This window comes from Aspergillus versicolor, assembly GCF_001890125.1.
Source record: "Aspergillus versicolor CBS 583.65 unplaced genomic scaffold ASPVEscaffold_4, whole genome shotgun sequence".
NCBI classification, from domain to species: domain Eukaryota; kingdom Fungi; phylum Ascomycota; class Eurotiomycetes; order Eurotiales; family Aspergillaceae; genus Aspergillus; species Aspergillus versicolor.
In genome coordinates this window covers 255,749-282,775 of record NW_024467527.1, presented here as the reverse complement: position 1 = coordinate 282,775, position 27,027 = coordinate 255,749, and the positions used below count along the sequence as shown (strand labels likewise).

Here is a 27,027-nt window from a genome sequence, read left to right as displayed (position 1 = left end):
CGATGGCGTTCCCGGCCTAGTTCTATCGCTCCCAATCTTACCGGGAGGGGTCAAATCTGGCGCGGCGAGATTCCGAAATCTCTGCCTCTCGTTTGTCTTTTGAATCGCCGACGAAGACCTCGCCGGCTTGACTATCTTGTGTGCAATTAGCATGGCTTCCCCGGTGTCTCGCGATGGAGATGGGAAACTCCAGGACCCAGTCATCCAGGCTATACCCGACACCGAGATTGGAACACATGTCAATGTCAATGTCGAGCAGCCCACGGCCCCTGACCAGTTCGAGGAGAGGCACCGCACCACCCGCTCAGAAATCTGGGCTTACTATGCGTGCGTGTTATTTGAATCTCACCGGACTCCTTGCTGAACCCAGGCCAGTTATTACATTGGGAACAACGGGCTGTCACTCTTTAGTGAGTCTCCAGACAAGACCTTGGCGAAAGCTTAACCGGCAGTGTGTGCTGCCGTACTGACTAACGGGTTAGATTTTGCACCCACTGCCTTCCAAAATCTCCTGTATCAAGCTGCAGGCGATGAGGAGCTTTTGCTGTTCGCTGAGAAGCCACGATCCATTGAAAGTATTGTACTCCTCTGCAACGGGATCTCCTTCGCTATCCAGGTCGTGGTCTTCCTTATCATCGGAAGCTTCGCCGACTTTGGGACCTGGCGGCCGAATATCCTGATCGGCTTGTCAATTATTGCGTACGGCATCGGCTTTGGCTGGTTGGGCGTGCATGACCCTGAGAAATGGCACGTCGCGATTGGGTTATACATGGTCGGGCTGATCGCCTACCAGACAACCCTAACATTCTGGACGGCTGCGTTCCCAGGCCTAGCGCGCAATACTCCAGAGATGAAGGCTAAAGCAGATGAATACCAATCTGGAAGTATCTCGCGGGAGGAGTACGACTTTGCCGACACGATGAAGCGCAGCCAGCTGGCCAACATTGCATTCTACATACAGTCTGTTGCGGAGGTCTTTATCCTCGCTATCATCGTTGGAATTATGTTCGGGCTGCGCGTCGATGACAGCGAGCAGAACAATAACTGGGGTTTGAGCGTGCTTATTGCGTTTGCTACTGGTGTTTGGCTTCTTGTTTCACTCCCCTGGTTCTTTCTTGAGAAGCGACGGCCCGGGCAGGATACGATGGGTCGGAGTATTGTGGTTGCTGGGTTTCAGCAACTATACCTTGCCGTACAGCAGATTTGGAAACTGAAGCAAAGTTTGCTGTATTTGGTTGGTGAGCTTGATACCTGTCCATGTCATTGTTCGCAGCTTGTACTAATCCGGGGTCACAACAGGGTACTTCCTCCTCGGCGACTCTCTCAACACAACTGTCACTGTGATTGCAACCTTGCAAAACAGTATAGTAGCCTACAACACACTCCAGCTAACATACCTGTTAATAGTAGGCATCGCAGCTCAGGTGAGCTAATCCCCCACCAAACACCATTTCCCCCCACCATCAACGTACTAAATCAATAACCCAGGCAATCGGCATCTACGCTTTCTGGACAATCCAAAAGCGGTTCTCTCTGAGCCCCAAAACAATGTTCAACGCCGTCGCCGTCGCCATAATCCTGCTCGATGGTTGGGGCATGATTGGCATCTGGACGCAACGTTTCGGTTTCCACAATAGCTGGGAAGTCTGGCTCTACCAAGCCTTCTACGGCCTCTTCGTCTGCCCCTGGTACAGCTACAGCCAGATCATGATCTCGGAAGTGACGCCGCGCGGACACGAGTTCCTGTTCTTCTCGCTGTTCAGCATTATCGGCAAAACGAGCAGTTTTATTGGCCCGCTGGTCTCGAGTGCTATTATCGATGCGTCGCCGAGTCATAATGCCAACATGCCGTTTTATTTCTTGTTTGGGTTGAGTGTGCTTAGCTTTGCGGGACTTGGGGGGTGGTTGGATTTGGCGAAGAGCAGGGTTGAGCAGGAGGCGTTCTTGAGGGAGAAGTTGAGGAGGCGGAGGGAGGCGGAGACTGAGTCGGAGGTGGATGCGTAGTGGGATGGTTGGAGCAATGTAATTGCGTTTCGCTGGAGGTTACACTGTTTGTTTTCGAGTTTGATGATTATTTAGTTCTGCGCTTTATTAGAGGCGAGCAAACGCATGACCCTAGATGCATGAATTGACGACTATTCAAAGATTTGACATGCTTCTTGTATTTGACATTATTCTTTAGAACATCTCTTCCTAGGAAGCGAGAGATGCTGCTAAGGCGAGGGAAATAAAAAGCGGGTGTATGGTTTTTCATATATACTTCTGCATAGTTCCACAAGTGAGCGGATAGCAGAATTTGTCATAATATATTGATCCTAGATCTGCTACAAGGTGTGGTTTTGATATTCCTTTTGGTAGAAGAGAAAACGCCAGCCCATGCCATGCCTCAGCGCCGATTATTGGAGTATACATCAGAAGGGGTCTAGCGAAGACAAAAAAAGAGAACAATACAGCAAGCCAAGAAGACAAACGATAATGGGAACGTGAACAAGCATCATGGATCCAGCTTCATGTTGATTCATTCTTCGTCCGACCCGTCCGTCTTCGACTTGCTCTTCTTCTTCTTTTTCTTTTCCTTCTTTTCGGACCCATCGACTTCTGGCTCTACTTCCGAGTCTCTCTTCCGCTTCTTTTTCTTCTCTTTCTTCTCTTTCCTTTCCTTCTTCGCTCGCTCGGCCTCTTCCAACTCTTCGGGCGCCACGAACGCCTTCTCCCGCTCCTTCATCTTCTCCTCGCGCTTTACCCGTTGCTTTTCCATGACTTCCTCCTTCTGAGCCCGGTCCTTGGCCTCCTTGGACAAGAAGTACTCTCCAGATTCGATCTGCATATCGACCTTGCTCTTTTCCGGCGCCGGAGGGAAAGGAGTGTATACCTTCTTCGTCTTGTCGGTGACCTTGAATGGCGTGTGACGCTTGGAAAGTGTGCGCTTCTTGAAGTTGGGGAGAAATCGATCCCACGATTCGCCAGCTAGGGTGGGGTCCTTGGCAAGTTCTCGTTTGATCATGAGTTCTTTGATGTGGTAGATTGGATGAATATTTGCCATGCAATCGTCAACAATTCTTCGCACTTCTTTTAGACCTTTGAAGGGGCCCATCGCGGCCACTGTGTTTCCTTGAACGAGGATGTAGGTGTCTGTTAACAGCTCGAGGGCCTTGAGCGTTGAGCCCTGAGGACCGAGGATACGTTGGCGGCGCTTGACGAATCGTTCTTTGCTGCGGACCTGGTTTCTGATTTTGATGACATCGCATGCGACACCGTCTTCGAGGATTTTCAGAGCCTGCAACCGAGGTACAATGTTAGCTTGCGGACTATGCAATAGCTTCTTGATGATGAGGTAAATCACCTGTTGAACGGGTACACTTCGCGATAAAAGTTTGATTAAATCCCGAGCCTTAAGGATCGCTGCTGGGTCGAAGGTCTTTCGGGTCGTCTTCACGGTCATGCTACCCTCCACCAAATCGAGAGTACAGGCGATTCCAATTTTTTCCAACGCTCTTGTTACAACAGGCCAAGCTTCCTTCAAGTAGACCTCACGATATTTGGGGAATAATGTAGCGAACGAGGATTCATCGGCGAAACTACCAGCGGCGTTGTCTTCAGCTTTGAATGCTTCGATCTAGCAAAGCAAGTACAGGTTAATAAACACGGAGGCAAAAGAGCGAAATTATTCAATGGTAAACTTACCTTCCATTTGTCAATATCATCCGTGTCCCACGGCTTCTCCTTGTTGTTTGTGGAAGGCATCTTTGGTGTGCTTCTGTTGGTGAAGGTTAACCGCAAGATAGTGAACGATGCGAAATTCTTTTGATGGCGGAAACATTTTTGGCTCCACTCTGCTCGGCCAGCCACTTACTACAATAGGATTATTGGTGCCTTATATTTTAGGTATAATTAAGGCAGACACATCATTATACATCCTCTCATCCGAGAGATCCAGATTTCCGCCGTAGGCGCTTAAGCGCTCGATCTTTCTAGCGCGAGAGCAGTGCTACGTATTTCTTGTGTTATGCTTGGGCCCCTTTTCCTTTCTTCCCCCCCTTCATTTCTTCCATGTTCTAGACTACGCCGAGCGAACTGCGGAACAGCCCGTCGTAAGATCGACCCAGCCCAGAGCTCGACGCGATTCCGCCCCTGGAATGCATCGGCGGTCCCTTAGTGTAGGATCTTATCCCTGGTGTTAAGCCGATAAATACCATCTGTATTTTCAGGAGAGGGCTAGGCCTGAACCCCTTTCTATCATAACTCTCAGGAGCTCCAAAGATTATTGGTCTGGATTATGGTCGGACTAAGGTCTTGTCCCCCAGAAGTTGGGCTGCAAATGATCGGGTATTATTATTTGACCTTGGTTTGGGCAGACTCGCTCAACTGAAACGGTAGTTCGAATCACATAGATGATTGGGTGAGAACATGTCTGTGCTCATTGTCTTGAAAGAAACCCTGCATTGCAGAATGGTTGAGGGCGGACTTTGTGCGCCAGCGGACCTCTCAGACTGGGGAAATCGGATAAAGCTTGTGGGGGAGTGTACACAGCTGATATCAGGATGACTAAAGAGCATTGGGATGGTGCCACTGGCCAGAGAGGACAACTGTTTGGCTGAGAGGACCTGGGGATAGCTAGCCTGATGTCAGATAGATTGCAAAAAGCAAAGAAGGTAGTGTCAACACGAACCGTGTACCTGTACAGTGGGCGAGGAATGAAGTTGAAGTTGCCTTTTATGTGGTTGGTGATGTAGTGTGTGAGCAAGTAAGGTTCGTCCGCACCCGCGACCAACCTTGGTCCTCCTTGTCACTAGGTTCCATCTTACTTCCATTCATTCATTCCCTTTTCATCCTCTTGGTCCTTCCACCCCTATTGTCATTCCTCTTCTCTGCTTGGAGCGATGGCCATAACCGACCCTTCAAGGTCTTGGTTTAGGCCTTCTTCATCGCCTCCATCTCATTTTCCCCATGATGGCGTCCCATAGCCGCCGCCGATCCCACCAATTAGTTTCGTTAACCCAACAACGAAAAGACCTCTCAATAAATGGCGGTGACGGAACTGTAATAGAAGCGTGTTTTCGTTCATCTTAACCAGAGGGCCTCGACGCCTTAGGCCTCTCATTCTGGGGAGAGGAAGGTGAGCTTGAGATTACTCGCAATAGGCACTTATCAGGGGCCTCGCCTGACAATTAAGGGCATTCTAACAGCCAAATTGCAGCGCTGGGCGCTACCACTGTATGTATCGAGGGTATTTGTCTTTTTGATTTGACGAGAACAGGGATCTTTATCGTTTGAAATGGTGTTTATTCAACTGACCACTTTTGAGCTGAACTTCTTAGGCCACTAATTTGCGTTGTATCCTTTTCTTCGACCTGGCTTTTGACGAACTTTGACCCGTTTACTCGGAATAGCCAAACATAGCACAAAGGCCGGACACCTTTTGAAACCTTCCTGGCCTCCCATCCAGGCAAGGCAACTATCCTGTCGGTCAACGCCGAGGCTTTCGACCGATACAAACATACCTAGGCGATCAGTTTGATGCAACTTCTCTCTGGGCAACGGACCTACAGTGGAAAGTAAGCTTTTAAACGAGGATCACTCGCTTCTCTCTGAGCTTCAGATAGCATATCTAGGTATTGCGGTTGTGGCATATGGAGGCATCGAGTCATCGGATACAACGACAAGGAAGCAAGAAGTCTGGTGACATTTTCACTATTCATAGCTCCTATGTTTCGGTTTGTGGGATCTGATATATATTGTCAGTATAATACCCTGGTATCGAAGTACAACTGGGTCGCTTACTGTCAGGCCATGCGGAGAGAGGCAGAGGAATCATCTTTGCATCAACTTCCGTAAAGCCTGATGCGGTCAAGAGGGTCTTCAAACGAGTCCCTACTCGAAGATCCTTGGACTCTTCCATAGATCTCATGAGATTCGAGCTCCATTGCCTCAATACATGGCCTTCGTTAATGGAACCATTGTCTGATTGGACATTGAAGTATATCTCGACCATTTGTACCCATCCTCCAGGTTTCAGGACTCTGTACCATCCAACCGTTAGCCCTGTGCCGTTAACAATCTATGGGCTTCGCTGGCAAAAAAATTAGACCTTTTGATGTCTCGAATATACGATGGCCATCGGGACCGATTGATCCCTCCCGCAAGAAGTCTCGAGTGGACAAGGTCGAAGTGATTCGGGGGGAAGGTGAAAGGCTGGTTTAAATCATCTACCTGTTACGGAGCACATTAGCATTCACTCGTCAGGTCTCCCCACTAGATGAGAGGGGTCGGCCACGATTGGCTCGAAGGAAGGAATGACCACGAGGCACCATTACAACATACCTATTGCGAAGTAAATTTTCGAGTGTTGGCCTTTCCGTGAGCCGGTATGGTTGAATTCAAGGCAACTTACCTGAAGCCAGAGGTTTTCCGGAGTATCGTCTGGGTTCATGAAAGGGTAAATATCAACTCCAATAACCTTCCGAGAATCAAACGTCAGCTAATCCGGGGTCTAGAATAACATAATCCGGTAGGAATATGAACCTCGCAGTCTGGATTTTGTTCTGCAACATCAATGGCCCATGACCCGGTACCATAGCCGCAGTCCAGAACTCTTCGCAAGCGAGTGATCGGAGGGAAGACAAGCCGGTGGTCAAAAACCCTGGTGAAGATTCGGTGTTGGAGATCCAACCGCTCCGCTTCATCCTATTGATAATCAGCGATGGGACATAGATCCTGTGCACAGCAAACAAATCTTACATCGTCCACGGGTTCAAACGAAATCTTGTTATCGATCGAATACTGCTGATAGTCCCGGCCTTGAATGGTTATAGTGCGGAGGTATTCGTCGTCTAGCTCTTCTGTTTGCGAATTCGGGCTCCTTCAGGGACAGAAAGTCAGAATCTCTCAGAAAGGTGTGGCAGGGCTCGAGAAATTGGTACGTCATTATTGTCTGTTAAATGCTTGTGCTAATTGCTGATTCTGCGATGCCTAGTGGGTTAGTTTGAAGAAAGAGAGGAAGACTTCATAGTAAGGTGGGATGTTGAAATTATACCTTGTGGCGGGTGACGCGCGAACTTAGTGTGGTTCGAGTCTTTGTTGAAGCGATCGATGTGGCAGAGCAATCCGTCGGCATGGGAGTACCGCTGGGCACGGGCAAATAGGCAGTGTTTTTTTCGCCCTTGAGATGGCCTGGTGGAGGATTCCTCCACGAGACTCCCCTTTTTTACCACCCATGTACGAATCGTACAGACGGTATGGGGCTTGACCTGGCTGGAGACTTTCTTGTGACGTTCTGGTGAGTCCACGGCGGGTACATAAAGCAGGGTATGTGAACGAGGTCGTCCCAGTGAGACAGAAGAAAGTTGCGGCAGATGCTCCATGACTTACGCTATCGCTTGCGGCTGTCGAACAATGGCAATACTCTTTGCTCAGCTGAAATACATGTTTACTTCTTCAGGTATGAAGCGATTACATGCAGACAGTATTGCTAGGGCGGAGGGGTTTGTGGTGCGCCCCAGAGTGGCACAGTCAACGAATCGCAATAATACAACGCCTACCTCACCCCAAAGACCGCTCTGGTTTGGTTCCGGGTCTTTGATAATTGGCCCCAGGTACCCAAGGAAGTTGCCACGAAATCGCTTGCATTCTATTTTGACTTGCCTCTAGCCCAAACGTATCAGCCATCCATGGCCAATCTCCTGGCGCCGGGAACCTGCAGTCTCGCTGCATCCTCCCCGCGGCTGTCGGGATGTTGGACGTGAGAATATTAGTCAACCTCAAGGAGACAAGGCCTCCACATAACCAGTCACGGGAAGACTCAACGGTGGGGATGCTATGAGCATTACACTATTACAGTAATGCGATAACATTTGGGAACATATGCACGTCAGGCAGGCGACCAGATCCTAAACAGGAATCTAAATGACGAACCGAGGACTGGCCATGTCGTCAACATGGTGAAAACGTAACCCGAATGTCCGGGAGGAGCAACGATTCGCAAAGAAAAACTCCGAGGGCCGGTTGGAGCAAAAAGGTCAAGAAGCGATTTATCGATTACGCAGGTGAGGCCTCTTAGGGCTTAGGAGGACCCTTGTGTCTATATTGTGGCTTGATCCTGTTGTCATCTGTGTCCAAAGAGCCGCGGACATACTTGGACAACACATACTAAGACTGGTCCAAATGATTCTTCATTCTTCTGGCATCAAGCAGGGTCCCCAGCATCCAGAATCGATGGTGAGAATCTCGAGGGAGCGAGCCTTCTGCAGTATGCACAGATCAGTGGACAAAATGAGAATAATAGCAGACTCACATAATCTTCGGCGGGTCCATAGGGGGGGGGGGGATTCAGAAGTCCCCCCTCGGAGGGGTGATTTAGCCTGCAGGATTTCTTGGATACTTCTTCCTTTTCATCCACCCCCTACACCAACGCAAGGTGTTCACCGCTCCTTCAAGGCTTGCTCTTTGGCTTGGGCCTATTGAATAAGTCAAACTAAACGACCATCCGGACGGGTTGCTACCCAAATCGAGAATAGCAGGGAGGCGAATGAATATGCACCTGCTTTGGAAACTAGCCAATGACATCAGAGTCCTTTTCTGCAGACCCTCATCACGAACAAGTTGAGCGATGGGGCCATATTCTGCAACGGCTGTGGAGACCTGAAACGGGCCAATTTGCAGTAAGTATTTCCCATGTTTTCTCGTTCAGAGGGATTGACAAGGGACGAGAGTTTAATTCATCCAAGTGAAGTGTAGGTTTGATTTGCTCCCTTTAGGTTGGGTGAAGGGAAAATCAGGCAATCGGCGGCCTGAACACGGTGGCATCAGACGGCACCTTGGACGAAAAAACACGGAAAGCTGACGTCCTGATTTGAATTACTGCATGGAAGCGGGACACACTATCCTCGAATTGATAAAGTGCGAAAACGATGGAGGGGCGTCCTCTTGGGCGTATTATTCATGTAAGTCATCGGGGGTTCATGCATGTCAAGTCTGTTCCAACTGGCCCGGATTGATACAGAGTATACCCAAGTTGTCGGGTCCTGTACGAACGAGTTATAACCATTGATATTGGGCGAGGGTTTCTTGGTAGGGATTAGGGAACCCAGAGCCACGGTTCACCTTCGGGAAGCAGAGACCGGATTTGGGGGGCCACGGTTGGACCCGCGTCCACGAGTGGGTGCCGCCCCGCGCCCAATTCCCTCGGGACCCAGAGCAAAGATTATACCTCCTGCCTATCATCCTGCCTGACACAGTCTTCCTCTCCGGTGTAAAAGAGTAGTGTTCTTGAAATCGCGAAATAAATAATACTATTTATCGTCTATTGACACTGGTAACTAAGCCCAAGGGTATTCCGAACCTATCTAGTCAACCCCATGCCGCCCACAGTAAAACATACATACCCTTACTCGAACCTTGAACGCACTGCTAAAACAAAACATGAAAATTCCCGAGATCAAGAGATCAACATCGATCAACATCGATCCCCATAATAAACCTAGGCGCCTAGCCGAATGAAAGTCATGAAGAAAAAAAAAAGTTTCATCTCTGATGTGGGTACCCTGAGAAGTGCCGAAACTAGAATATGAGTTTTCCTCGATCTCGTAGACCAACGATAATTCGATAAAATGGCCGGAGGTGTCTGGGGCCACGTCCAAACATCTTTCTACACCGTGGACGGACACCTGGTTAGTCCCTGGCTCCCTGCAGGGTTGCGTTAGGTTGGTGGATCAGCGCAGGGATAACTCGTGATACACGACACTGCAGTCCTGGTGGGTTAGAAGTAGAACCCGAAAATGTTTTTACACAGGACCGCGACGACGAAGTAAGTGTGTCCCACCATGGTCCCAGCCGGCAAATTTCGGGTTGCCTCCATTATTGACTCAGTCTTCCTTACTGATAGAGCTGAGGGCATGGGCTAGTTTCAGCAAGACGACACTTTCCGTTGCGGCGAAGTAGTTTAAGCTGTGCATTATGTGAGCATTTGTACAATGAGCAGTAATTGGAGCTGGAAGTGCCCTGTTGGAGGGCTAGCAGAGTAGCTTGCTTACCTGTCCATGAGAATCCGGAGATGGCGACCGAAATGATCTTCATATCGCTTCAATGTGTCCTCAAGTTTTCCTATCCGAGTCGGGTCATAGCTTCGGCCGTCAGAGGTGGCAGGGTTTGAGCTTAGCTCGGGGTCAGCTGAAGTCAGGGCGCGCCCTAGTGGTGACGAGGTCCACGACGCGAACATTGTGCAGCAGGTTAGGAGTTTTGAATGGATCTAGTTGAAACATCGACTGTCAGCAACAGAAGAGATTTCAATAACAGAAGGGAAAACATACCTTGAGCAGTTTAGCTTGCGTCAACATGCATTCTTTAAGGCAGGTGTCTAGAAAATCCACATGGTCCTGCATAAGTTCATCAACAGTTCGGTTGACTTGCTTAGTACCGTTTACAGTTACTTCCGACCCGTCTGCGTCTGTACCGTTCATGCGATTCATCAGATTTTGCCAGTTGGGTTCAACTACTTCTGCAGTGCAAAAGTAGAGTAGTTGCTGGACAAAGACGAGCATCTTTGACCGGAGAATCCAGGCGCGTCTCTTCCACATTTCCAGCCGTCGGTCAGACGATCTATGGCGCCAGCCCATAGTTTTGCTCTGGTCCAGCCAGGCAGATGATAACATGGTTTCGAGATGGCGAAGTGACAGCAGGTGACGGAATATGAGTTGATATCGGAGTACTGTTTTCCGACTGATAACGAGGGATAGTGGGAATGGAACGGAGTAATCGAGCTCAAGAGCATCAAAACCGACAATGTCCTTGTCGTCGTCGCCGCTTGCTTGCGGAGCTTGGTACTTCTCCAATGCCGCCTCTGGGTTATCTTGATCAATTCCAGAGACGCTAACGACTTGCATAAGCCACTTAGTAAGTCCAACCTTATTCATCCGGACCTTAACATCCTCCTTGAATGGATCTTGTGCGGCGATACTGCCTGGTTGGCGCAGCACTAGATCAAGGAGCGACTGCAGCTTGCTTTCGTTGACGTTTTTAGCAGGCTTGCGGAGTTCGGATGTCCCAAGCTCGAGGAAATAAGAGAAAAAATCGGACCGGTCTAGGAAAAAGTAGTGTTTGAGGGAGCGGAAGCGAGTGGTGAGAGAGTTTTTAGTCAATAGGAGGTTCAACAAGGAAGCATTGGCATAGGTATAGGCGGCGTTCACGTTCTCTAGGAAGCGAGGGTCATCAAATGTTTTTGGAACATCTTTAACCGCCTTGCTAACGTCCACTCCTCCACACTCCCGTACCACATTCAAGTATTTCCCTGCTAGAAGAACCTTGTCTCGGACGCTATCAAGCTGCGGGGGCACTTCGTTATCGCGGATAGTATAGCGCTTTTCCCAGTACTCGTCGGTGTAGTCTTCTTCCAGCTTCTCTCGCTTAATCCACTTCTGCTCTTTGACGAGAAACTCCGCGTGGGGGTCTTTGATCCCTCCATGATGAAGCCACTCATTAAGCATTGTCATGTATGGCCTGCTAGATTCACGAAGGAGGGTTTCCAGGAGCGTCTTCGTGGTTGGATCGCCCGAAAAGGTCGCCAGCCGCTCGGTTAGCAGCCGCAAAACATTGCCTCCTTTACATATCTTCTTGCTAGACATTGCCCCAGGAATAAGATCACCCCCTTCTCTGAGTTGCTCAAGAATGTTATCAACATCATCGAAATCATCGATCGACTCATCGAGGTCCTGATCCAAGAGACCGTTCCGTCTGAGCAGCTCTTGACCTAAAGAGTATAGTTGAGCTAAACATTGGCTGGTCGGCATCGTATGGAGATGGAGTACGTGAAGAGTGAAGGTTGGGTTGTTGAGTAGTTGCGACTCTAGCTGAGCAACGAGGATCAAATAGTCCTTTAGTAATTTTCGAATTGTGGCACATAGCGCGTGGCTCACTGCCCCATATTCCGCGCGACTTTGGACTTCCACGAAGGCTTCAAGAGCACTGTAATGTGTCGCCATTTTCAACATGGACCGCGTAAGGTCTCTCAACGTTGGGTCTAATCCCGATGGTAGCTGGAAATCTGGCCCTGTTAAACGGATCTTTTCCGTAGTTGGGTCATATTGAGGGTGATATTGGATATATTGGCCCTCGAATCCCATGAACACAAATAGAAGATCTTCCAGTATTGCCTTTTCTTGCGCACCGGTAGGCAGCTCGCGTAGCGGCGTCGGATGAAGGGACTGAGGTAGTGCGGAGGCGAGTGGAGGGGCAGATACACGAGTTGCTAACGGAGCAGTAGAGTAGGGCATCAACGAGGCTTGCGGGTTCCATGGTGCTAGATAGCAAGAGTCAGTATCGCAAAGATCCCAAATTCCGACGAGCAGCTCACCGTCCGGGGCCTCCTTCTCCTTCGTTCGAACGCTAGGACTATGGTTGGTCGCCGTATTCGGTCGTCTCGAGCGCGACTTGTCTCCATCTCCCCGATTCCCTGCGCTGGGTGACTCCCTCACTGGGTTCCGTGTACGGGTTTGTAGCTTCTCTTTCGTCTGAACTACATGGCGCTCGGTTCGCTTTTCAGATGTGACATTGTCCCGTGGGGCTTTGCTCTTCTGAGACGACGTGCTTCCGCGGTGATCCATATTTTCTGCTTGTAATGGGGAAGCTGTGCCGCCGCGTAAACCGGGCTTTTCACCATCGCCGACGCGACTGGACGAAACGCGGGGTCGTGGTGGGTTCATGTAGCTGGTACGGCGGTCATTGATGGACATAGACCCCCTAGATGAAGATAACGAAACCGCTTATGCATAGATAGGGGGGTTTGGCAGGGATTTCGCACCGAAGACGAGCTATTCGCTTGATCATGGTGGTCTTGGGCCATCCGTTGTTTGGTTGGAGCGGTGGGTGTGATTGCTGCCTTAGTGCCTGAGATCTCCGCCAGGCACTTGCGACTTGCGTAGTCTATCATCTTCAGAGCTTCATCCAGAGCTCCAGCTTCCCTACACCCCTCCTATACCTCAATCTCCGGCACCTTGACGAGTAGTTTTGAATATTGTTTCAACGACTTTTCTCGCATACTCTCTGTTTATCTCCATTGTACCTTTCAAATAACTCAAGATGTTCATCGCGCGATCAGAATACGGTAAGCTCCATCTGACTTCCCACTTAAAACCCCGGCGTCCTAACGATTTTGCTCGCAGACCGTGGAATCAAGTATGATACCCTCTCCGCATAACTTCCGAGTCACTCTAGCGCCCATTCTAAATATGATCATTACAGCACCTTCTCCCCCGAAGGACGTTTATTCCAGGTTGAATACTCCCTCGAAGCTATCAAGCTCGGTTCGACCGCGATCGGTGTATGTCCCTCGTCCCTCCCCAGTGTCTCTCGCCATGATTTTGTACCCTCGTCTATACAAAATTATTTCCATATGTTGTCTCGGCCATGGTAGCAACAGGAACGCTGACCCCCTAACAGGTAGCAACGTCCGAAGGTGTCATCCTGGGTGTTGAGAAGCGTGTCACATCTACTCTCCTTGAGGCGTCCTCGGTCGAAAAGATCGTTGAAATCGATCAGCATATTGGATGTGCCATGTCCGGCCTGCAGGCAGATGCCCGATCTTTAGTTGAACACGCCCGTGTTGAAACCCAGAACCATGCCTTCCACTACGCTGAACCTCTACGGGTTGAGAGCTGCACCCAGGCGATCTGTGACTTGGCCCTGCGGTTCGGAGAAACTGGAGATGATGAGGAGAGCGTCATGAGTAGACCCTTTGGTGTTGCTCTTCTAATTGCCGGTATTGACGAGGATGGCCCTCAGCTGTACGTTGCTCCCCCTCTATATACTTCTGATTGCTTGTTTGCTTTCCCGAGGCTATATTACAATCCTGTTGCATGTTTCCTGGGCCGAACATATCCACTAATCCGTTTTTCTGTTCTATTCTAGGTATCACGCTGAACCTTCCGGTACATTCTACCGTTATGACGCAAAGGCCATCGGGTCCGGAAGTGAGGGGGCACAGGCAGAACTGCAGAACGAATACCACCGTTCCTTGACGCTTCCCGAGGCGGAGACACTAGTTTTGAAGACACTGAAGCAGGTTATGGAGGAAAAGCTAGACGCGAAGAACGTCCAGCTGGCGAGCGTCACTAAGGAAAAGGGCTTCCGTATCTACAGCGATGAGGAGATGGGACGAGCTGTGGCGCAACTGGGTGGAAACCAATAAATACGGTTCGAATATGGAACCTGCGATGGGTTCGTCATAATATCTGTGTGCTATACATCGCAGGGTTATCTTTGACTCACATAGAAAAGAACAATAACCTCGTCTAATGACCGTGAAACAGCTACTTTTTCTTCGTTTATACGTAATTAGCGTATGTTTGGGCATCGGATGAATGGGTGTATGAGACTTTTATTTTATCAAACGCTGGTATCATATACGATAACGATTTATACACAATGGTCGTTCAGCAGGTACCCAATCACCGAATTTTATAGACACATGGCTTTAGCACAGCCGCCTCTTCCTCCGGCGACATGCCATGATCCGCGGAAGCTGGCTTCTCAATGAACCTCTTCTTCCCAGGTCCTGGGGCCGCAGTAGCAGCAGATGCATATTTGCCCTTCGTCGGAGCACCACCTTGCTTCACAAACTCCAGCTTCACGAACATCTTGTTCGACTTATCCACAGACTCAGACTTGAGAACAAATCCTCGTGTCCTAAAAACTTCGATGAATGCAGAGATGTCAGTCTCATCATCTTGTGTGGGGCGGGCGTCCTCCGCATAGACGTCCGCATCGTCGACATCTGACCCAGCATCATCGTCACCGCCCTTCTTTTTCTTGAGCTTCTTCTTCTCCGCTTTGGTAAGTGTCCGCTTGGCGCCGATTTGGGCCTTTTTGCGCACAACTTTGCCAAAACGGCTTTTCACCTCGCTCACCCAGCATTCGCCTTTGCCATCGCCACGGAGGACCCGCCAGGCTTCCTCGACGAATGAAACCCAGTTAGTGCCCATCAAGCTGAGGCAGAAGATAGCGATGTCGACAGAACCATCTTCGGTAGGTAGGTTGGAGATGTCGGCTTTGGTGATTGGCGAGTCCTTGGGGGCGTGGAGATCAAAGCTGAGAAGCTTCAGATTCAGCTTTTTGGTGGAAGGAATCAGAGCACGATGGAGCTGCGCATCACCACAGCCAAGGTCGGCGATGGTGCAGGCACCGTTCGGTCGTCGCGGTAATTGAAGGGCCCGGGATTGTTGATTTGGTTTGTTTCCCTTTTTCGGAGCAGATGAGACGGCTCCTCTAGTGCGGATGGCACTGATATAAACATCAACTGGGTTCAAAGGCCACGATTCTTTAACCTGGCGAGAAAAACCGGCATGGTACTCTTCGAAGAGTTCGGGGTTCGTGGTAAACAGCTCGAGGGCCTTTGCGGACGGGGTGGTGTAAAGGGTTTCGTTCAAGTGACGGAAACGGGAAGAAATCAGCTTTTGTCGCATGGACTGCTGGAGGGGCGTGAGAGTAGCCTCTGTCTTTGGCGGGACCGATGGAATCGATTGAGCAGCAGTGTCTTCATTGGAAGTTGCTTGGGTTTCTTGTTCGGCCTGTTGTTGGGCGCCCTTGTTCTTATTCCTTCGCTTCCTCTTCGGACCCTTGCCCTCTTCAGAGTCTTGCCCCACTGGTGCTGCTTCTGAGCCTTCAGCTGCCTTTGAATTTAGATTCTGTTTCTTCTCCTCCTGCTTCCGCTTCCAGGGCTTCTCAGCCGGCCCAGGCTTGGCGGAATTGGGCTTTCCAGGCTTCGACCCTTCAATGTGACGGCGGTACATTTGATCGACATTCTTCTTGGTGACCTGATCATCTCGCTTGCGCTTCTTCGAACCTGCATTGTTACTCGATTTGGGCGAGTCGTTTGATTGAGTTTGAGTTTGCGGCGCACTCTGCGGTTTGAGAGCAGAGGCCGAAACAGACCAACCAGGTACCGCAAACATGGTTGTAACCAATTCAACAGCTGTATTTCTCGGAATATATGAGCTGCAATGGTCCAATAGCCTGTGTCTTGGAAATAGACTCAAAGTGTGATCACCAAGCGTCCGGGAATCTGCAAGAAATTTTTGGTGTTCGGCCGTAATTTCTGCCGGCTTAAAAAGGCGGTCCTGGTGATCCCCCACCGCCTAATGGATCATCGTCCGGATACCTTAAATTTTTCAAACTTCATTTTAAGGACCCGATAATAGAGTAAAGTTAGTAGGAATCTGCTAAGTTCCTACATGCCTCCGTACGGCTTATCTGTTAGGCCTCCCCAGAGCTTGGATCCTGCGCAGAGCCAGAGAACCGAGGATGATCCTCGCCGTCGATCTTCGCAGGAGTTCTGGAACGTGATAGGCCAGAGCCAATCAACGCCATTCGTGGCTCGAACTGGCCCGTGCACCACGAACAAACAACTGACATTCAGTTCGATCTCCCCGCAGTCCCATCTGATGGCTGTACTCTATCCACCTCGCTCCTCCTGTAGTCTCTGATTATGGAATCCGTTCTCCAAGGGAACCCACTTTTTTTGATATGGAGAATGTGAATCCCATCAACGAATTCCCGCCAGATACGCAACTGAGGCCTGAACCGACAGCGGGCGACGAATCCTACAGGAATGTGTCAACGCAGCAGCTGGCTGTTGCAAAGGTCGCGAGGAAACGCACCAAAACTGGATGCTTAAGTACGTCCATCGGTGGATAGAAAGTCTGCCTGCTTGAACAACTTCATTGACTCAATGTAATCAGCTTGCCGACAACGCCGCATAAAATGCGGCGAAGAGAAACCCATATGCAAGAACTGCACCAAGTCGAAGCGCGAGTGTAAAGGCTATGCCCAACGATTGATATTCAAAAACCCTTTGGGTGTTCCTGGGGTCCCGAATTCCCTTCCACCACAGCCCGTTCCCCCGCCCACCAGATATGAGGGCGAAATCGATTTCCAATTAACATCGGCTGGTACCCATGGGCCGATGCTGGCCCCGAAACTTCCTACAGTCCCTGGTTCAGAACATAGACCACCACCACAACCTTCTACTAGTAGCTTTCATCAGAACTTCCATGCTGCTGATGCTTCCTTCCCCAAACAATTCAGCGTCCCGGCTCAGACACTTTTACCAGATACACCATCGACCTACAAGCCTGCAAATCAATCGGCTGGGTTAGGTAAACAAAGGGCAGAACCATCAAGTTACGCTTCAAATGACTTCTCTCAATATTCCGCCAACGACCGCAGCCCCGCCCAGCATGAGAGCGAGACCTGGAATACCCAAGGGCCGGTGGGTTCAATGGCCTATTCCCAACACTCCCAGAATGTACACGTAAAGCTCGCCCTCATTTTGGTCGCCTTTTTTTTTTTTTTTTTTTTTTTGGAAAAACTGATCGTATTTATAGGCTCCTGACCCGACTCCGGCGCCTCAAGATACTACATTACATGCACATCAATCCTCAGAGCATCAAAGGAGTGCCCCGCATAGCCAATTTCTTTCGCCTGTATCGCCATTGTCACCATTTGACTATATCGAGGAGGAGGGTGATGATTATTACGATGTTGAATCCGACGAGGAAGCGCAAGACCAAGTGGCCATGCAAGACTTCAACCAGTTGAATATGGTCATGGCTTCTGCGAATCGAGATGTAGGACGAGCCCGTCTTTTTACTACTTACCTGGACGAGGTCAATGTGTTGGATTTTTATCAACCAACATTCGGCTCCTCTCCTTTAAACAACCCAAAGACAGCACGGATCTTCCTTCACTTTATACATGCCACTGGTCCAGCAATATCGGTTTTCGAGCGGCATGGGACAGGTCAATCTACCATGCTTGGTGCTCCAGTTCCAATGGCTCAACAAGGCCTGTGGACGTATACGCTTCCTCTCAAAGCATTTCAGCACCAGGCATTGCAGCAGGCTATTCTAGCCTTGGGAGGCCTGCATATTGCGTATTTACAGGATGCTCCATCCACGGCCTCGCTCAAACATTATCAGTATGCACTAAGAAGAGTCGGTAAAGCGGTCGGCCTTCCTATGCAACGGAAACAATTGGGGACACTGGCGGCCACGCTGCTTCTTGCTTACTATGAAGTAATGACAGCCGATCATTTCAAGTGGAACAATCACCTGGCAGGGTCTGCTCAATTGATCCGCGAGATAGATTTTGCTGGCATAACCCGCGATCTCCGCGCGCAACGACGGCGTCGGTGGCTTGAGCGAAGCAATACCAACAGCTTCTTTGAGGATATATATATGTTAGGCAACTCGGCGTTTAGTGATGATCCCTTTGCTGAATTAGAGATGGGCATCGATCAGAATATCATAGGAAGTTTTCTAGGGCGGGTAGTCAATTACGACCAGTTCGGGCAGGTTGAGGAGGAGGGCACCCAGTCCCGAAAGCAATATTTTACCCGAAAAGATATTGAAACCTTCCGGGTCCAAAGCGACCTATACTGGTGGTTTTGCAAGCAAGACTGGCTGCAAAGTCTTATCAGTGCCGGTCCATTGTTTTTGCCGTTTTCACAATGGGGACAGTGTCCTCCGCGTGCGGGCTTGGGGCTAAAGAACGATCTTTATGGCTCAGCGGACCACTTGCACTTGCTCATGGGTCGACTTGCGGACTTTGCGGTACGGGACAGGAAAAGAAAGGTAAATGCCGCCAAAGCCACTGGGTCGGAATGGAAACCGGATGCTAAATTCGGTCGGTTCATGGCTCGATTCGCGCCGCGTCCTCCAAATACAGGCCAGACACCGCCTAATGCTCCATCTGGTCCTCCAGGTGGTCCCGCTGGAGCTCGTCGATCTGGTGGCTTTGGTCCACCCCCTAGTGCGGACTCAAGGAAAGGGCCTCAAGAGCCTCCTAGTAGTAGTATGGGATCCAATAACTCGGCCAGTGCCCAGCCTGGTTCCCCTCCGAAAGCTCCTCCTATGTACGGCATGGTCCCTTCAGGTGGGCCTAGGCAATTACCTGCTGCTTTCGCAACCACGTCAGATAGACGTGACTCACATCAGCACAATGACGAAGGTGACGACATGTCCTACGATGAGGCCGAAAACGAGTGGGAGAGCATATTGGCGGCATTTGAGATGTATGCACAATCGCTTGGTCCCGACTTCTTGCCTCTAGCGGCTGATATGACCATGCCAATACACTCCCCATTCGGTCTCGCCATTCAATACCACACACTCAACATGGCTAGTCTAATGGGGTTTTACTACACAGGCCGCCTCGCCCTGCTTCGACTACACCCAGTCATGCCCCCCGCGATGTATGTAGCGGCTGGGTACGCAGCCAGTACAACTGCAGGTATAGCTCAAACCATTGGGAGGATTGCAGCAGGCATCTATGGCGCACAAAACGGCCGTGGTGGAATTGAAGGGTTCAGCCCGTCGGTGGGATCCTGTTTGATCGAAACAACTGTGCCTCTCTTCTTTGCAGGTGTTCAGTATATGGCACCAGATCAGCGTGACTGGACGATAACTGTCCTGGGTGACATTGCCCGTCTGACCGGATGGAAGACTGCGAGTTCGATTGCTCGAGGGTGTGAGAGAGCTTGGATGGCCGCTGCACAACAAGGACGTGGTCCCCCATACGAGCGTCGAGAAGGGAGTAGCGTCCCGCAGCCGCCGGCATGGAGGTATACAGGTTCTGTTGCTAACACCGAGAGACGGTTTATCACCATAAACAAGCTCCCTCCCACATGGGCAATGGGAATCCTGAGTATAGATGACCTTGATTACGAGCAAAACGAAAAGGACCGTGAACAGGCTGCCCATATGTGATGCCAGGGCATGCAGGATCACGATGCAAACTCGACGAATATTCAAGTCTATATATATAAGGCATCTACAAGTGACATGTATTTTGATTTACTTAGTATATTATTTCTTTGCTAGTATGCAGTACTTTGGACGGGATGGTTCTATAACCCACATACGCAAATCTGTTGTCGTAGTGATTCATTGCTTCGCTTACAGCAGTTGCGCTCTGACGTTGGCTTTCAGATGACTGCCGCTCTGCTTTGTTCCTGCAGCAAACACTCATATGCTGGCGATACGCCAACAACGCCAGCTCGGGCCGTTGCACCCAGTCACATAACAGAGACTTGACCAGAAAGCCGATTTAGTTCCAGTGCAGGACCAGCGCTTCCGATGGAGCGAGATTAACTGGGCGAGAAGCACCCAAGTTTCAGGTACTAGTGAGACTAGTGTAGATCGCAACGGCGAGGCGCAAGACTTGCATGGCCAACGTACAGCGGATGCGCTGCTGTCGCCTGTGGGCCTACGGAGTCCTCCGCAGGCTGTCGGCTGGAGACAGGAAGAGCATGCGAGCCAGGAACGGTGTCCTATACACATTTTTTTTTTTTTACTGGAAACGCCGGCAAACAGCAGACGAACGAGGCGCATACAGAAACAGCCGTAGAAAGGGAAATATTACCATACTAGCTGTATGATGGTTACGCCTATATTTAGGACGCAGTGAAGACGATCCCCAGACTCAAACAGACGTCATCGCTCAGCAATTATAAAGCACTAGGCAGCGCTTCAGTCTTTTCTGCTCCTCAGATCTAGATTACTTTTTTTCCCCCTATCCTCAGGCGCCATTGAAGTCCTCTCTGTTCTCTTACAGCGAATCTATTTTGCATACACGACTCAACGGTCGCTCTCTTTGTCCCTCTCATCCGCGGTTCTTTACCCCACCACACCAAACTGCTGCCTGCGGTTCCTGTCACCCGCCAGCGTCACCCACGGTTCGCCCACGCTGACCCCTTCTGGGTCATCCGATACTATGGGCCGGTTCTCTGATACCCTCTCGTCCATGTTGGACGGTGACTCGGACCACCATTCTCGTGAGTCGCGCGGCCGCCATCACTCCCGTGGACCTGCGGTTCTGGACCGACCACCACCGCGCCGGTTTGAAGACGAAGGCCGTTGGGATTCTCGCATACATGACCCCGATCGCTATGGCCCTCCTGCCCGAATGCCGAGCAGGCATTACGATGATGACCACATTGCTCACAGAGGCGCTCTGGTCCGCCAGGAGCGCCGTCACGCTGAAAGCCCCCCTCCCCGACCGAGGCTGCTCCGACGACAGTCCTCGTTGGATACCTTCGATCGCGTGCCCTCCCGCAAGATAGACGAGTACTACCGTGGTTATCTTCCAAGAGCGCCACCAAGTCCGCCTCCGCTCCGCCGCGTGCCGCTGCGAGAAGAGTACGAAGCCATTCGGGTTCCAGAGCGAGAGCCTAGGTACCGAGAGAAGGTAGAGGATGCGAAGCCGTATCCGCGCAAGGGAAAGACACGCATGCCGGAGAAACTCGTTCATCCTCGCGCAATTCGTGAATTTGGCTATCCTTACGAAGAAGAGGTACCAGCTCAACGAGATCCACCCTCACTATTCTTGGTTCTGACGAGTATTAGGGTGACCTAGTCATCATCCAGCTAGCTCTTTCAAAGGATCAGATTGATGCTGTCATTGAGAGAAGTCGCGAGATCAGGCGCCAGGCTGAAGGTACTAACCACGTGCCAATTATCTACTAAATTTACGGACTGACCGTGATTCTAGCCATCCCTATAAGAGCACGGTCTCCCGTCCGAGCGACATCTAGACGCAGAAGATCTGAGCGATTTGTGATGGGCACCTATTCGCCGAGTCCTAGAGCCAGCGAGACTCTGATAGTCGAGCCGTCGCCCGATCGATATCTCTCGCCTTCTCCCCGTCGTGGGTACGATTATTCCACATCTACAACGAAGAGAACAGTTTCACGTTCACGTTCGATTTCTATCCAACCACGCCGTCGCCGCCACTCATCACCCCCGCGCATGTTGTTGGAACGCCGCTCCGAGCGCTCCGACAATCCCAGTCACAATGCCTTGGTCATACGTCCGCGGGATAGCGATAGTGATCTTGATGACTATGCCATTGACCATTACAGACCGCCATTTGACCCGAGCACTGCGCTATATGGTGATGGCGACCAAGAGGAGATTTTGGAGGTCAAACGCGATCGAAGAGGTATTTTTGCGATCGCCAAAATCCGCAGCCGAGTATTATAACTGACATATGCACTAGGGCCGTCCTCGCGAACCGTCCGTCGCATGCTTGCAACGATGACTTAAACGCTGGCGCCGGGCGTAGCTTGCTAATTTGATGACGACTTTCTTATGATTTGCGTTTTAGTCGTTTTGTGGATGATCTCGGGTTTTTTGATTCAGGGGTTTTTGTGCTGTTAGTCTTCAGAGTTATGGAACATGATACGATGGATGGAAGTATATGTGATACCATGATATGATAATTCTCATTTTCTCTATTTCTATGTTTATATTCACAATTTACTTCTCATGACTGCCATACATTTATATACTTAGTAGCTGTCAATCTGTCACGTGTGCACGAACCACCCCTTACACCCTGCATGTGAAACAATTGCAGTGGCGGTGCAAGGCGGTGCGGGAGGCCTCGACTCACTCAAGTGTCCACTCTCCATCTTTCCCCCAAACAAAACGACACACAAGACAGCAGTGCTTCTACTCTCGAGTCGCTGACCATAACTTGTTCCTTTCTCTTCATTTGACCAGCTGGACTGTTGTGGCCTGTATCAATCATGGATAAGTTCCAGGCATTTGGCAAGAACTTCAGGTGAGATTAGACGGCAGCCTACATGTTTACCTTCACCCCCCCGAAGCTGTATCCGGTTATTATAGATCGCTCGCAATCTCTTTTGGTCTATGAATACTGACATATCTGTGGTGACCTTGTTTCTGACAGTGCAAACTTCACGCCCTTCGCTGCCCGCACACAGCAGTTGATCCGGGAGCAGTTGGGCCAGGTGGAGGACAAGACCCAACTCCCTGCTGAGTACATCGACCTAGAGAAGCGCGTTGACGCTCTGAAGCTGGTGCACCAGAAGCTCCTTCAAGTGACGTACGTTTTCCGCTTGAGCTCTAACTGAGGATCCGCGCTGATGCGATGATGTGCCTATAGCTCCCAGTACTCAAACGAACCCTACGACTACCCACCCAACATCCGCGAATCCTTCAACGACCTAGGCCGCACCATCAACGAGAAAGTCCAGCTCCTTTCGCAGGCCAGTACTCCTGCCGAAGCTCAGGCCGCCCTGACCGCTCCCCCGGCAGCCAAACCCCAGCCCAAGACCTTTAGTCATGCCATTGCGCGTTCTTCTCTAGCTGGGTCGCAGACCCTCGCGTCCACCGCAACCGGCGATGATCCCCTTGCGACTGCTTTGGAGAAGTATGCGCTTGCTTCGGAGAAGGTGGGCGAGGCCCGTCTAGCGCAGGACGCTCAGATCCAGTCACGCTTCTTAGCTGGGTGGAACACCACTCTTAACACGAACTTGATGTTTGCTGCAAAGGCGCGCAGAAATGTCGAGAACGCTCGTCTGATGCTCGACTCTGTCAAGGCCAAGCACAGCGCTGATTTGGACAACCTGAGTGAGGAGGCTCGTTCTGAGATCGAGCAGGCCGAAGATGAATTCGTCGGGCAGACGGAAGAGGCCGTGAGCGTGATGAAGAATGTACGTATACGGCTGTCTGGCCCTGAGGGGTAAACTGTCTAGTGCTGTTGCTAATAAATTGATATTAGGTCCTTGATACCCCCGAGCCCCTGAGGAACCTCGCCGATCTTATCGCTGCACAGCTGGAATACCACAAGCGATCCTACGAAATTCTTAGCGAGTTGGCTCCTGTTGTTGACTCGCTTCAGGTTGAGCAAGAGGTAGGACACTCCGTTCCATGTCTCCGGCAAAGTTAAACTAACAATATACCGCAGGCCAGCTACCGCAAGAGCCGCGAGGGCGCATAGATGAGAGTGATCAGTGATATTTGTTATTTGTCTACCCTATCAACCACCCATATCTCTTGATTTTCTTTTCTTCTTCCACCCAGTCTACCACCTTTCGTGACCTTTTTGTTTTGGACTTGTAAGGACGTTTGATATCCCTGGACGGTGGATGTGGTTTTAATCGAACCCTCTAAATCCTTCATCGAAATTAACTGTATTTCCAATAACCCCCCTGCCCACTAGACACATTGCCTGAACCAAAGCAATTCTCTATCTGGCGCTCCGTAGCTATTCCCATCGCTGTAACCCCTAGTCACGGCCTCCTGAAATTTCAACTCATACAAGGGGATCCACTAAACACATGCTCTCACGTCATTTATAAATCCATACTCTTTAACACACCAGGCCCTTATTTAAATTTGATTTACACCTATTTCTAGAAGCAAAATCGGTGCTGATTGGTGATTTTAGCCCAAATATACTGCACCGCCACACCTGCCAAGCCACATCAGCGGGATCTCCATCTGGCAGTATCGGGGAAGCTTCATCGGCCAGCACCATCAATCATTAAAGCTCAACTCACAGGCCACGGACCTTACGCCAATACCAATCCATTCTTGCCTTTTTTCCACGTACGAAGTCCCTATCGCTTCCCGCTCGATTACTCCCGCCGCCAAGCCAATATCTCCGCGACGACCTCCGCGATCCTGATCCGATAACTAACGGCGCCAGGCAATTCCATAGACTCTCCCTCCTTCACATACTCAAACCCGTCGCGGGCCCGAATATTGGACTTGAAGAGAATAGACTAGACTAGGCCGGCCCAGTCCAGTCCCCTCTGCATAGTCCATCCATTCTTCCACCTCCCACCGTCTAAGACACCTCATTCCAGCACAAGTTCCAGCGAATATGGCAAACGGGTAAATTCACCACGACACCGAATGCAGGAAAGTAAGGAGAAAAAGGAAGCTAACGGAATACTGTGTGTATATAGGTGGAGTCTCCTAATCGGCCTCATCGTCGTCGTGGGTGCCGCTGTTGCGGCTTGGGTGTTTAGCCCAAAGGGTGATAACCAGACGTATGCTTTCATTGCCCCCTACCTCACCTCACCTTACCTACCCTGCCCTCCGTTGCAGTGGTTGCGGTTATATTATCTTGCAAGTAAACTATGCTAACTGTATCTGGTCCCAAGACTCTGGCGAAGCACGCTCATTCTCTCGATTGTGAGTTGTTATTTGATGTGGGGTATGTGCTTTTCCCTGTCCTTGCTCTGTGATTTCTTGTAAGATTGGTATGCTAATATTTTTGGTTTTAGCCATTACGTTCCTGGCGCAGTGGCATCCCCTTATTGCGCCGAAGAGGGCGGATATTCGACCCGACCGCGTACCGCAGTAGTGTTGTTTTTTTTATTGGGGTTGGATGATGGAATTTGTTGGGAATTAGCTGAAATAGTTATGGCGAAACTAGATTAAGAGATGACTTTTGCGTCAAGGTGTCTACTCCGCATAGAAGTAACTAAGGATGGGTGGTGTCTGCATATTCCAACACAGGACGATATTTATGTATAGTTATTTTCTACTGGTCGATTAATCTATATCCATTGGCATTGCTTTCTATTGATTAATTCTTATAATGCTGACACTGAGACAGAACACTCATCTAACACCTACAGCTCCCAGAATTACCTTCTGCACTGACCACCGAGCTACCAGTCCCGCGACGGCCAGTGCCATGGCACGTAGGTACCCACATCCCAGAAGGATATAGAGAGCTTCGATATTGCTAAGCAGCACAAGATGCGTGTCTGCCGCCCCGAGCGTAAATAGCGAGCTTAGCAAGTCAACGAAGTTCGCGAGATAGCTTGTTGGTATAGCTGCAGGCATCACCTGGACTAGGCCTTGCAGGAGCGACGAGGAGACAGATGAAGCACCAGTTGAAGAGCCCGTTGAACTGGCTATAGTAGGCGTTATCCCACCTAATGCCCGCTGTGCCAGATTCGGCTGCGTTATCGTCGAGCTTATGTCGGGACTGACATTAGAGCTAGGGCTAGAGTCGGAGCTGCCGCTTCCGTCCGGGCCCCAAATGACGAGGAGGATTGGAAAAAGTTTCGCGCAGCTGCTTACAAATAAAGCTGTACTAATGGCAGTCGGAGTCGCGTGGGATGGTGGAAGAGATGGCTGGGCTGTTTGGATTGGGGTTGTAGATGCGCGACGAAGAGGCGGGGGCAGCCCGCAGAACGAATCGCGCGGACTGGAAGGCTGAAGTGGACGTTGGTTTTCGACGCCTGGAAGCTCTTGCGATGGACTTTGCATTGCGGCTTTAGGCGGGCTTAGCGATGATGAGGGGGTCGGAGGTTGTTGTTGTGTCTGTCCGAAGGTGGGAAGAATTGGTGTCGAGGGGTACGAAACCAGGGGGTTTTCCGTTGGAGGCACATTGGGAGTAGGGTCGAGCTGTTTCGTACGTGATGGGACGAGTATAGATGCTAAGAGACGGACTGTAATATGGTGGGCGAGAGTTGCGAGTGCGTTCAAACTCAAAAAGAAGAGGTATTGCACTATTATGGGGGCGTGCGAGAGGGATGTCTTGTCGATGTACGGAGATTTCTCTATCCGCGCCCAGGTAAGGTAAACATCAAAGAGGAGGAGAAGAACGCCGAGTCGCGTGATAGAGCGCTATATTAGAAGGCATTGGTCAATATAACAATTCATCCTCAGTGAAAGGGTTTCCCTTACATCAAACTTGTGCTCGTCCCCTTCAAGGCGGTTGAAGAGCAGATGGCGGTATACCTTCTAAGAGTCAATTGCTGTTCAATAAATGACATATACAAGTAACAAACCTGCGGCTTGATCAAGACAAGATCAATGAAGATAACCACAAAGTCATGCTCGACATATTTGTCGGCGAATCTTTTGCAGTGCGGACATTGCGTCAAGCGCACGCCTTTGCCCAGAGATCGATCATCAGCACGGCTGTAGGCACTGTACAGATGTGAGACGGGATACGAGCATTCGATGCAGATCGGCATCGTCACCGGAAGCCCATCACGGGCAACTGACGTTAAAAAATATAAAGGTCAAGTATAAACAAAGAGAGGAGAAAATGAGAGACTATCGCGATTGTTGACTGCGATAAGGCCGAAGGCGGTGAGCCTACCATGGGTCTAGGGTCTCGACAAACACCGTATAGAACACGATAGTTATTAATCCGTCGCCAGTGTATATTTTCTAGTCTATTTTTATGTGCAGCATGAATATATAT

The 27,027-nt window shown here is 50.3% G+C and overlaps 13 protein-coding genes across 13 annotated transcripts; 6 read left to right on the top strand and 7 right to left on the bottom strand.

Moving 5' to 3' along the window:
- Positions 1-151: 151 nt before the first annotated feature.
- ASPVEDRAFT_886035 (MFS transporter) lies at positions 152-2,386 on the top strand (the record flags this gene model as incomplete). The annotated part of the gene is made up of 5 exons (XM_040818366.1): positions 152-327; positions 376-410; positions 483-1,238; positions 1,300-1,424; positions 1,489-2,386. The coding sequence occupies 5 exons, from the start codon at positions 152-154 to the stop codon at positions 2,002-2,004; spliced, it is 1,608 nt and encodes a 535-aa protein (XP_040666848.1). The 3' UTR covers positions 2,005-2,386.
- A 132-nt stretch (positions 2,387-2,518) lies between these two features.
- ASPVEDRAFT_52112 (KRR1 small subunit processome component) lies at positions 2,519-3,744 on the bottom strand (the record flags this gene model as incomplete). The annotated part of the gene is made up of 3 exons (XM_040814579.1): positions 2,519-3,277; positions 3,344-3,616; positions 3,685-3,744. 3 exons carry the CDS (start codon positions 3,742-3,744, stop codon positions 2,519-2,521), a joined length of 1,092 nt encoding a protein of 363 aa, XP_040666847.1.
- A 1,044-nt stretch (positions 3,745-4,788) lies between these two features.
- ASPVEDRAFT_40635 (uncharacterized protein) lies at positions 4,789-5,400 on the bottom strand. Its single transcript, XM_040812184.1, has 2 exons — positions 5,319-5,400; positions 4,789-5,116 (listed from the first exon to the last, which is right to left on the bottom strand). Exon 2 carries the CDS (start codon positions 5,099-5,101, stop codon positions 4,937-4,939), a length of 165 nt encoding a protein of 54 aa, XP_040666846.1. The 5' UTR covers positions 5,102-5,116; positions 5,319-5,400; the 3' UTR covers positions 4,789-4,936.
- A 67-nt stretch (positions 5,401-5,467) lies between these two features.
- ASPVEDRAFT_131198 (class I SAM-dependent methyltransferase) lies at positions 5,468-6,861 on the bottom strand (the record flags this gene model as incomplete). Its single annotated transcript, XM_040806793.1, has 7 exons — positions 5,468-5,501; positions 5,548-5,725; positions 5,782-6,020; positions 6,089-6,210; positions 6,392-6,457; positions 6,523-6,684; positions 6,739-6,861. Coding segments are annotated over 7 exons (924 nt in total), but the record flags the coding sequence as incomplete, so codon positions are not given.
- A 2,999-nt stretch (positions 6,862-9,860) lies between these two features.
- ASPVEDRAFT_52111 (gamma-tubulin-complex subunit SPC97) lies at positions 9,861-12,692 on the bottom strand (the record flags this gene model as incomplete). The annotated part of the gene is made up of 4 exons (XM_040814578.1): positions 9,861-9,942; positions 10,029-10,243; positions 10,305-12,289; positions 12,344-12,692. The coding sequence occupies 4 exons, from the start codon at positions 12,690-12,692 to the stop codon at positions 9,861-9,863; spliced, it is 2,631 nt and encodes an 876-aa protein (XP_040666844.1).
- A 376-nt stretch (positions 12,693-13,068) lies between these two features.
- On the top strand, positions 13,069-14,176 carry pup2 (proteasome core particle subunit alpha 5; the record flags this gene model as incomplete). The annotated part of the gene is made up of 5 exons (XM_040817225.1): positions 13,069-13,093; positions 13,152-13,164; positions 13,231-13,309; positions 13,429-13,772; positions 13,897-14,176. 5 exons carry the CDS (start codon positions 13,069-13,071, stop codon positions 14,174-14,176), a joined length of 741 nt encoding a protein of 246 aa, XP_040666843.1.
- A 259-nt stretch (positions 14,177-14,435) lies between these two features.
- On the bottom strand, positions 14,436-15,938 carry ASPVEDRAFT_130439 (25S rRNA (adenine645-N1)-methyltransferase; the record flags this gene model as incomplete). The annotated part of the gene is made up of 1 exon (XM_040806724.1): positions 14,436-15,938. The coding sequence occupies one exon, from the start codon at positions 15,936-15,938 to the stop codon at positions 14,436-14,438; it is 1,503 nt and encodes a 500-aa protein (XP_040666842.1).
- A 571-nt stretch (positions 15,939-16,509) lies between these two features.
- ASPVEDRAFT_129343 (putative C6 finger domain protein) lies at positions 16,510-19,751 on the top strand (the record flags this gene model as incomplete). Its single annotated transcript, XM_040806628.1, has 3 exons — positions 16,510-16,660; positions 16,725-17,296; positions 17,370-19,751. The coding sequence occupies 3 exons, from the start codon at positions 16,510-16,512 to the stop codon at positions 19,749-19,751; spliced, it is 3,105 nt and encodes a 1,034-aa protein (XP_040666841.1).
- Positions 19,752-19,877: 126 nt separating this feature from the next.
- On the bottom strand, positions 19,878-20,566 carry ASPVEDRAFT_614219 (uncharacterized protein). Its single transcript, XM_040815572.1, has one exon. The coding sequence runs from the start codon at positions 20,373-20,375 to the stop codon at positions 20,010-20,012; it is 366 nt and encodes a 121-aa protein (XP_040666840.1). The 5' UTR covers positions 20,376-20,566; the 3' UTR covers positions 19,878-20,009.
- On the top strand, positions 20,324-22,107 carry ASPVEDRAFT_40617 (uncharacterized protein). The gene is made up of 3 exons (XM_040812183.1): positions 20,324-21,336; positions 21,390-21,480; positions 21,535-22,107. Exons 1-3 carry the CDS (start codon positions 20,758-20,760, stop codon positions 22,023-22,025), a joined length of 1,161 nt encoding a protein of 386 aa, XP_040666839.1. The 5' UTR covers positions 20,324-20,757; the 3' UTR covers positions 22,026-22,107.
- Positions 22,108-22,518: 411 nt separating this feature from the next.
- On the top strand, positions 22,519-24,173 carry ASPVEDRAFT_40615 (BAR domain-containing protein). Its single transcript, XM_040812182.1, has 5 exons — positions 22,519-22,608; positions 22,720-22,893; positions 22,954-23,503; positions 23,572-23,703; positions 23,758-24,173. Exons 1-5 carry the CDS (start codon positions 22,574-22,576, stop codon positions 23,788-23,790), a joined length of 924 nt encoding a protein of 307 aa, XP_040666838.1. The 5' UTR covers positions 22,519-22,573; the 3' UTR covers positions 23,791-24,173.
- Positions 24,174-24,421: 248 nt separating this feature from the next.
- Positions 24,422-25,379, top strand: ASPVEDRAFT_40613 (uncharacterized protein). The gene is made up of 4 exons (XM_040812181.1): positions 24,422-24,689; positions 24,764-24,847; positions 24,962-25,014; positions 25,085-25,379. Exons 1-4 carry the CDS (start codon positions 24,679-24,681, stop codon positions 25,162-25,164), a joined length of 228 nt encoding a protein of 75 aa, XP_040666837.1. The 5' UTR covers positions 24,422-24,678; the 3' UTR covers positions 25,165-25,379.
- Positions 25,216-26,835, bottom strand: ASPVEDRAFT_166486 (sterol homeostasis protein ARV1). The gene is made up of 3 exons (XM_040808647.1): positions 26,606-26,835; positions 26,502-26,555; positions 25,216-26,441 (listed from the first exon to the last, which is right to left on the bottom strand). Exons 1-3 carry the CDS (start codon positions 26,792-26,794, stop codon positions 25,425-25,427), a joined length of 1,260 nt encoding a protein of 419 aa, XP_040666836.1. The 5' UTR covers positions 26,795-26,835; the 3' UTR covers positions 25,216-25,424.
- Positions 26,836-27,027: the final 192 nt, after the last annotated feature.